Source organism: Carassius auratus, unplaced genomic scaffold (assembly GCF_003368295.1).
Source record: "Carassius auratus strain Wakin unplaced genomic scaffold, ASM336829v1 scaf_tig00013708, whole genome shotgun sequence".
Classification (NCBI taxonomy): domain Eukaryota; kingdom Metazoa; phylum Chordata; class Actinopteri; order Cypriniformes; family Cyprinidae; genus Carassius; species Carassius auratus.
In genome coordinates this window covers 69,332-79,382 of record NW_020524431.1, presented here as the reverse complement: position 1 = coordinate 79,382, position 10,051 = coordinate 69,332, and the positions used below count along the sequence as shown (strand labels likewise).

The 10,051-nt window shown below is 36.6% G+C and overlaps 2 protein-coding genes and 1 pseudogene across 2 annotated transcripts in view; 1 reads left to right on the top strand and 2 right to left on the bottom strand.

Annotated features, from left to right (window-relative positions):
• Positions 1-463: 463 nt before the first annotated feature.
• Positions 464-5,160, bottom strand: LOC113074110 (epoxide hydrolase 1-like; annotated as a pseudogene).
• An 818-nt stretch (positions 5,161-5,978) lies between these two features.
• On the bottom strand, positions 5,979-7,084 carry LOC113074109 (signal recognition particle 9 kDa protein-like). Its single transcript, XM_026246840.1, has 3 exons — positions 6,904-7,084; positions 6,610-6,678; positions 5,979-6,526 (listed from the first exon to the last, which is right to left on the bottom strand). The coding sequence occupies exons 1-3, from the start codon at positions 6,973-6,975 to the stop codon at positions 6,407-6,409; spliced, it is 261 nt and encodes an 86-aa protein (XP_026102625.1). The 5' UTR covers positions 6,976-7,084; the 3' UTR covers positions 5,979-6,406.
• A 1,413-nt stretch (positions 7,085-8,497) lies between these two features.
• Positions 8,498-10,051, top strand: part of LOC113074108 (protein enabled homolog) — a 64,265-nt gene continuing 62,711 nt past the window's right edge. Inside the window, exon 1 of the mRNA XM_026246839.1 lies at positions 8,498-8,812. Within this exon, the coding sequence (XP_026102624.1) occupies positions 8,808-8,812 (5 nt within the window). The 5' untranslated portion in view covers positions 8,498-8,807. The remainder of the gene's footprint in view (positions 8,813-10,051) is intronic.

Sequence of the window (10,051 nt, the reverse complement as noted above, 5' to 3'; positions counted from 1 at the left end):
AAAACTGTGTAACCCTAAGAGAACTGACCTTGGGGGGCCTATGTGGACTCTACTGTGAGAATAGTTTTTTATGATATTTTTAAATACTTATTTTCTATGGAAAGCGCAACTCTTGTTAGTGCAAAATAAATATTTCAATACATAATATTTATGGTTGTATAAATATTATGAGAATATTTATTTTTTTATAGAAGTTTTCCTATTTTAATTTCCCAGATATGCATTCCAGAAAACCATAAGCAATGGAGTCTGACCAGCTTCATTGCTTTGGTCGTGCCTTCACTTAGCGTCTCTTTATTTGATTGGTCATGAAAGTTCACGCCAAGAACTTTCCATTATGTGGAAAAGAGGAAATTGCATTGGCCAGCAGAGCATCTATAAGCGATGATACTTTTATTTATATAGATGAATGAAGAATAGAAGAACAGATATACTTAGCCACTCTAGTGGGCATTACTTGAATCATGAACACTCATTTTTCCTCTTAATGAATTGTTTGTAATGAAAAAGTGGTATTAAATTTGTCTTGATAACAATAAAAATGTCTTCCTGACAGTCTTTTTTATTTTCAGTCTTTACTACGTTTTGCTATCATACAATAACTGCAATTAGAAAGCGCTTCGATAAAGTGTTGACTATCATTTCATACGGTTTAACATCAGCATTAAATTGATTCACGTGGTCCCATTCGGACAGCTCCATAAATAATCACTGTAAGTTAGCTCCTGTCGTTTTAATAGAATTATTTAAACGGCAATAAAATAAGGCTCATAATAAAAATAAAATTGTGTTAATACATTTCTAGGATTAATAGGACTATTACATAAATTGAATGTAATGCAAATAGTTTCTGACACAGTTATGATTAGGATTAGTCATCTGTTATGGTCAACAGTTGTTTTTTTTAACTTCATGTATCTCTGAATCTAAACACTGTGTTCCATTAGTAATGAATAAAAGGACATAGAACAGTTTATTTCTTCTTTCTCTTTTCCACAATCTTGACAAAGTTCTGAACATCCTCTGCCAATAACTGTGGCTCCTCCATAGCAGCAAAATGGCCCCCGCGAGCCATGAGAGTGTAAGTCTTAAGCTTATGGTATTTCTGTGTCCCCCCACAATTTAGGGGAATGCATCACCTCATTAGGGAAGAGGCCACACCGGTCGGAACATAAACTGGAAGCCTATTGGGAAAAGAGAGACATGGCATACTAAATTGGTGATTTTTAACTTCTTTTCAAAAACAAAACATTTTTTTGCCGACCTCAAGTATTACACATAGCCTAAATTTCTGTGCCCAAATGTCTCCAAATATTTTGGGGAACACAATATCGATGAGTTTATTGAACAGAAAATACAATGGTAAATACTTTGCATGGGGCTGGTTCAGGCCTTTGCCGAAGTTCTCCTTGTAGAAACGCATGGAGGATATAATGCTCCTAGAGGTCCAGTAGATCATCACATTTGTCAGGAGATCATCAAGAGAATACTTCCTGTTGGGGAATTGACAAGACTATTTAACTGAACACACATTTCACCAGCCTATAATAAAGCTGAAGTCAAATATGACTACCCTCCAGCCACCATCCTCAAGGTTCTTAAACTCCGGTTCAGTCCAGGTTGAAAATTTCTCCAAAATGTAGGCAGCCAAACCAACGGGAGAGTCATTCAATCCACGGCCTGTGCAATACAGTCAAGCTTCAAATCAAAGTCTGTTGTTCAATAACACAGAATATATAATCCAATGGACCAGTCTCACAACACATTCAAGTCGATTTAAAGTTTAAATATGTCTCTCACCTGCAGTGTCAGGTTTAGTGGACTGTATGTGCATGTATCCAGTCTCCCTTAATGCGTCTACTAAAAGCTTTTCCTTGGTGGGGAAAAGGCGTTTAACATCATGCTCAGTGAAGCCAAAGAGTTTGGGGAATCGGCGACCAAAAATATATAGACAACATCATGAGGAGGCCTGCTTGTGCAGGGGGAGCAAAGTTAATGTGGAGGCCTTTCACAGCACTGAGGACAACAAAGATGAACAACAAAAAATCAATTCTTGAAATCTTTCAAGTACTTGAAATGTTTATTATGGATTTCAATATGATGAAATACATGGGTTCTCAACAGGAGGCCCCAATAACTCTTAATTTACTTCAATTTAGTTATATTAATACAAAATTTTAAAATTAACATTTTTGTCCATTTATTTTTTTATTATTAAATAACAGCTTTAAACAAATGGCCTTCAAATCTTTAGTGCATTCAAGTCATGTTGAAAAAAAAAGCACAAGCGTGAAAAAAAATGGGAAATGCAAAAAATGCAGTATCTGTATTGATGGTAAAATGTTAAAATATTTATGAAATTACAAATATATTGGCACTTGAATGCACCAGTTGTCTTGCACAAAGTAGGACCTTGGAGTCAAAAAAGTTGAGAACCAATATGACATGCTTTTATACATACTTGGGCTCCTGCTGGGCCATGTTAGTGGTAATAAGCGAGCCCCAGTCTCCTCCCTGAACATAGTAATGGTTGAAACCAAGCCTCTTCATCAGTTTATTAAATATGTGAGCTGCACATACAGTGTCAAAACCTGTGCAGAACACATGATTATACAAATAAAAATACTTATCTATGTGTGTTTGAAACAATAAAAATATCTGATCGGTAGTTTGCCCTTTACCTTTCTTATGTGGAGCCTCTGAGAAACCATAACCAGGTATTGAGGGACAAATGACTTCGAAGGTTATGTCATCAGGACTGGATGGCTCCGTAAGCAGGGGGATGATACCATAAAACTCATAGAAAGAGCCTGGCCATCCATGTACCATCATCAGAGGCACAGCACGGGTTCCCTCGGCCAGGTTCTTTGGTTTCACGTGGACATAGTGAATATCAATACCTTTTGTTATAGCGGACAAAACAACAAAGAACAAAAATGAAATCAGTTTTAAATGTCTGCAAAATACAAGCATCTTCTGGTGAAACATTCAGTTTTTGAAGGAACAGTTCACCCAAAAATAAAATTTGCTGAAAAATTACTCAACCTCAGGTCATCCAAGATGTAGATCAACCTCAGGTCATCCAAGATGTAGATGAGTCTGTACATCATCAAACCAGATTTAGCAAATTTAGCACTACATCATTTCCGCAGTGAAAGGTGCCAATTCAAAGATGAGAGCTGACACATGACTCCAGTTGATCAATCTATGTCAGGAAGTGAAAATTTGTGTTTATGAGAAATAAATTAATCAAGATGGTTTTTAACTTCAAACCATAATAATGGCTTTCTTCAGTGAAAAAGTTGTCTTGTTTGAATCGGGGGAGAAATATGCACAGATCAAGCAGTGTTTACAAGTAAAAACAGTTCAAAAACCGCTTTAAACAAATATGTTTGTGAATTTTGATGTAAGGGGACAACACCGCATTAACTTTTTTTCACTTAAGGAAACATTATTATTGATTATGGACTGGTATTTTGGACTGGGACTATGTATGGTTTAAAGTTAATAAATAAATAAATAAAATACAAAAACTTAATTATGGATTTGTTTTCTCACAACCACACAGCACTTAAGATGTTCATAAATGGACTGGATTACGGTGATATTTTTTATTAGCTGTTTGGAGCTCTCATTCTGACGGTACCCATTCACTGCAGAGGATCCTTTTATAAACAAGTGATGCATTACTGAATAGCTCCAAAACATTTCAACTGAAGAAACAAACTCACCTATTCTCGGATCACTTTTCAGCTATTTTCATTTTGCGTGAACCATTCCTTAAGGTGCATTTACCATTGCTCTGTGAGATTTTGCATGATGTACATGAAATCTGCATGAAAGTTTACAAACCTAAGCTAATGTGACAACACCTTTTACTATAGCTGTGTAGTGGTTAGGCCTCACCTTCGATTTTGGTCTTGAAATGAGGGTATTTGTTCAGTTTATCCACTTGTTTCCTCCAGTTAAAATCATTTCTCCAATACGACACAACCTTCTCAAGGTATCTGGAGTTAAAGCCATAGTTAAACTGACTGTCTTCAAGAGAAGGAAAGGAACGGGTCTGATCTAGCCTGTGGTGCAGATCCTAAGGAACATAAAAGAGCTGTTGCTACAGACTAAATACACACCAGAACGTATTTCCAGTGAAACGACTATATGAAATTTTATTTGAATGTTCAGATCAGGATTACCTCAATCTCTTCTGAAGTTGTCTCAACTTTAAAAGGACGGACACTGTCATCCTCAGGTCCTTGGGGACAAGCTCCCACACCCCACCATCCATCCTGAGCTTTCAGGACCCTCTTTCTCTTCTTCAGGAATACCAGAGCTACCACCGCTCCAAGCCCCAACGCCACCGCCAACTCTTTGTACATGGTTCAGGGCCCTGGAATGGAGCAAATAACATTTTTATGTCCTCGAAGTAAACTGAAGTGGGAGAAATGCCAATAGTTAGCTCATGGATAACTCCTTGCAGAGATTGAACCTGCAAACTTTCATAAAACCTCTAGGACTTAGCAAGGTGCTTTAAATATATGCATGCCAAGAAAAATGGAGCAAAGGTTTATTGTTGCTCAACATTCCCAACAATGGGATTAGGATGGACAAAGCTCTGTGGTTACAACATTTGGGGCCAAAATGCATGACAAAGCTCTTCTCTGTCTAACTACCAATGCACAGTAAATACCCAGTAAACAGGAATGTCAGAATGTGGGCTGTTCTTCTAATTATTAATTATTCTTAAAAATATCAGACATAACCTCTTCTGACGTATTACTTTCTGTACAAACAAATTATATACAGATTTGAATCTAAGAGGCTAAATAAATTCTGTGGAAATCTAGTAAGAGACTGAGCAACTCTTTTGCAGTCTTTTTCTTGTCGATGAGCTACCAAGTCGCTAACATAACCCACACAGAAACTTAGCATTGCACGAGAAAGTTTACATAAGTGATTTGAAATTCATAAATATAACGTTACATGTAAAGATCGAGTTATATCAACAACCTAATTATATGCTGTTGCTTTAGATTAATATTAACAAACTAGCTACATTTACCAAATTGTCGTGATTACAATCACCAGAAATGCAGCACACTCACCTCAATAAGCAGCAATGTAATTCTGCGATCGTTCAGCACCAAGACCCTAAGCTCAGTGCACCACGGGAAATGTAGTCACTTTGTAGTCACAATGCAATCAGGCGCTGAGCACGCTACTTTTCAATAAGAGAACACATACCGGTAATTCTGTTATGTAAAACATTTTTTTCTCTCTCGGATAAGTGTCGTGGCTTTATTGTAGTGCCAAATAAATACACATAAAACAAATGTTTTTACATTACAATGTTGCACTGTGATTGTAGTTAGGCCAATAACCTTTTTCTTCTGAACGTTCTAGAAGTCTTTAAAGATTAAACAAAATAAAACGTTTTAAAAGTAATTTGTGGAAGAGTATTATGCTCTGCTTAAGGTAAAAAACTGAATAGGTGCGGTAGAGCAATTTTACAGCTGATTGAAGCTGGTTGGGTTGTCTGAGGCAAGACACACATGTCCGTCTCTTATTAAACTAACATGTTGCCGCTTTAAATCCTGACAATCTTACTGTTTGGGATTAGGGTTTGTAAGCTGAAACATGACAGAGAAAGCTACTGATAGTTTACCCTAAGCAGATAGACCAGATTTTCTGTTAAAAGTATATTGTATCTATCATCCATCACAAAAGTTTCAGTAAATAAAAAACCGAAGCAATTAAATCGTTCAAAACTACAATGGAGAAAATTAGCTGGTAAATTATATAACAAAATAAAACTACTCCTTCACTCCACAACTGCTTTCTATCTTGTGTTTCAGACAGAAGTGTAGTCAAAACTCAAAAAAAAAAAAAAAAAAAAAAAAAAAAAAAAAAAAACGTCTATTTGAATGACATTTAAAGGCACTCATTAAATGTTTTACAGAGAGTAATACTTGAGAAGAAAGTTGAGAAAAAAAAAATAGACATTTATTAAGGTTCACTGTACATCATGAATAGACATACAAACTTCAGAACTGAAATTTTACTGTAATCTAAGAAATTAAGAAGGTCCTGCTTCAAAAAAATATTCTTTTGATTTTGATGCAGTTAAAACTTATTTTCTCCAAACATTAAGTAATAGACCAAATGAAAACAGCTGTATAATCACTACAACGTTGTCTGTCCTCCAAACAGGGCCACAAAAACCGGCCTCTTGTAGGATGCTCTTGCGGTTTGCTCTCCAAACGAGCATAATATGAACATCCTCAGTATTAGTCAATAAACATCCCCCAAACTTCATCTCCAACCTCCTGTGGTTCTTTCTCTCTTCATTGTCAGTCGGACTGAGTAACAAACAACTGTCCATGCATTCCCAACGGTTCATTTGATTCACTCAGTCCGTCTCCATGGCTCCACTGTGGGACTCTTTGGAGACCATTAATCTCATCAGCTTCCCATGCAGTTTCTCAATCTTCTTTACATCTTGAGCCTGGTCAGTTTTGTACTGCAGACACTGAAAGAAAACATATAGTGAATATAACAACTTCTACACAAGACCACAAACAAAGCAGTCTACTTAAAAGGCTCAAAACTTACCACAGAATCATCTGTGACTTTCATACAGATATTTCCATCACAGTGTCGATATTTCAGAACCACTCTGACCTGAATAAACAACATTCACAAAACAGTTACAGTGCATCAGCACGTTTCAGGCTTGAATTCTGCAGCCATTCTCTGCTTGACAGTTTAATTTAGGGGAACATATACACGATGCTTCTACGACACACCGATCACATTTCAACAGTACTAATAAGTTGCTCTTTGACTAAAATATGTGAACATGAGCTGTGCTTGTAGCCTGTAACTAAGAGGTTGTTAATTAATTACCTTCATCGGATCTGTCAAATAAAGTTTTTCTGCAGCTCGCGCAAACTCTTCCCACGTCTGATAATAAGGCATGATGTAATAAACTAAATATAGGGAATGTTATTAAATATTTTAGCGGCGAGGCAAAATACAGCTGTTTGAAGCAAAACCCAGGTGGCATAAAATATGGCCACCTTTAGTCGTTGAAAAACGCACGTTGATTGGTCAGCAGCTGAACGCGCCAATAGAAAACGTGCACACTGATGCGTACATAACACGTAGGGTACTTGTTGGAATTGAGGGTCGCGATTGGTTTATTATAGGAATAGAATGCGCGAGTAACGTAAAACAAGTGGAAAGAGGGGCGGAGCTTAGTGGCCGCGTTGTCATGTGGTACTTGATACATTTTACAGCGCAGGTCAGGCTGGGCCAATCATCGTTATTTGTGATGACTGTATTTAAAATAATTTTGTAGTTCTTGCTAAATCGGAGTTCAATAGTTATTCTAGTTACATATCCATTAAAATAACAGCTTTTAAAAAAACGATTACACGTTCTAGTTACACATGAGTCCTAGTAGGACTCAAAACGTCCTGCGATTTGAATGCGGCTCAGAAGATCATTTCTGGGGGCTTTTTGAGCCCCAGAGCGCTCCCTGCGGGTACACGACGTCCTATCCAAATACTCCCTACTTTCCCGTAAATATCCATTGAAAGGCTGTTAAAGTGACGTGTAGTCTAGAGTCCTAGAAGAGGAATAAATGAGAACTGTTTTACAGTATATTATTTGTCTTTGAGAACGATCGTAATTGTCTTGAAAAACAATATATGTGCAGATTGATGTGTTTTTTTTTAACGTCATAAGACTTTTAAAAGATGTACATTGTACATATAATTCATTATTGAAGTATTGTATTAACCTCTAAATATTGTCTGAAAATCAACGATATGATATACAGAAAGAAAAACGAGAATATTGATTTGTTCAAATAAGCCTGCACACTAAACTCTGTAAAAGTGCACCAGTAGATGGCAGTGTATAGTTGCATTACACACAACTTTGAATTTGTATTCCAAATTTATCCCTTTTATTTTGCCTTCAGTCATATACCCAAACCACATATTTATTCCCATGTAAGTACCACAGTTCAGAATCGGAGATGCACGAGTGACAGTGGTAGTTGATCTATCTAGTAAGTGAGATACGTGGATTTAACCCTGCTCAAGTCACACGGTTTGAACACTTGTGATGAACCATCAGATCCATTACCTCTGTCATCAATGCGAGCACACTATTGGTTGCCTTTATGAACAGGTGACAGCAGACAGATCATAGTCAGATGACATACCCATGTCAAGCATTTTAAAATGGTGAAGGCTTGAATAAATATTATCAAATATAGTCTTTAATTATTTAGCTGGAAAGACGACATATGCATTTATATATGTTACTTTTTAATTAATATGGTCTTAATTGATTAATTTCCGGTTTTTTTTTTATCAAGAATTTGTGTATTCTTGTACAAATATTATATAGCTAAAAAATATATATGGGGGCGTGGCCTGTGCGTCTGTTGCGTGGTGACGTAGCCCAGTAAAGCTCTGCGTCGCTGCTGTGGCTGTAGAAGGGGATCCCAGTGGCACGTTGCCGCTATTAGAAGATCAGGCGCTTGCAAGACCAAACAGAGAATTATATTCTCACTTACATTTTTTTTGCGCTGCAGCATCCACAAAAGGGGTGCAATGTGGTAGATCATGTAGACCGAGTTCTTTTTTTAATTTACTTTAGTTTTAATTTTTTTTACTTTGCGGGATAAAAACTATATCTGGTCCTGCGGCGTTTCATTCATATCTTTTGTGATCAAGTGCGAACTTTGTAAACTCTCTGAAATTATATAACGCCGAACATATAACGCAGAAATCACCATGAGGTAAGAACATTTTTTGTTTAATTTCAACCCACAGCGAATCAAGATCACGATACATTGAGAGAGAGCTGAACATTTTGTACGTGCTATTTGCTATACGCGTTATCTTATAAATAATTCATAAACAAATAGTTGTTTTAAATGAATTCGATTCACGATGTGGATTGTCGTTGCATTAGTCTCTTAATTGATTGTATTGTTATAATTAATCTCTCAAATTTTCACTGCTAAATTGACCAATTAGTAAAATCAGGTTAAGCTCTGCTTCATACTTTACATCGGGTACGAGGAAAAGACGTGCATACACTTGCGTGCATTTCATTTTAGAACAATCATGTAAATAGGCAAGTTTTGCTCTGCACTAAACTATAGAAATCCTGTTTGTTTAGGATTCATTATATAAGCATATTCATGTGACACTTTTGTTTATGTTACAAAGAAAAGAAACATAAGTGTTTTAACACATTGGGTTCATTTCATATGATGATGCCATTTTAGTCTTTCCTCCTTTTATTATATTGAAATATATATATATATTTCGTGTCTGTTGGCTTTCATTTTTTTATACACTAATATGCACTAGACTCTTTGTTAATAACTGGCTGATTCAATATTGGATTCATTGCATCACATTGTAGGCATGTTTCAAGTGTCTGGTGATCTTGTGAGAGCATGTGTTAAAATGTTCAAGCCTTGCTTTGATGATCAGAATCACAAAGTACTTCCTCCCACACTCCTGCTGAAGACACATGAAGAACAAGCCAGCTGTTCATCAGAAACGAGCTGCCCTTAAAGCGGAGTTCGGATGATGTGATGTAACCTTCCCCTTAGGTTTAGATGAATCTCTTCTGTATTATTTGTCTTGTCTTCCCACGAACTGTGGCGTTGCATAGTAAAGCACCTCAGATGTATGTGGGTTGCTTCTTGTGTCAAAAACAGGATTGTCTCTCGCTCGGGAGGGCGATTGAGCGGAGGCGAATGTTCATGTTTGTTAGCCATAACAGGTGTGGTTTGTGTGTTTTTAGACCCAGGCTGTTCCCCCTTACTTATCAGGAGCATGTGTTGGGAAGTGTCGAGCTTTTAATTGTGTGACACGACCATAGGTTTATTATGTGTGTGAGGAAGGAACCTGATATAATGATCAATCTTTCTGTGAATCAAATCCATTGATTAGCTTTTTTAGATTCGTTTTTTTTTCACTAACAATCAAAAGTTTGGACACTTTTTGTGGTCTTAAAAAAA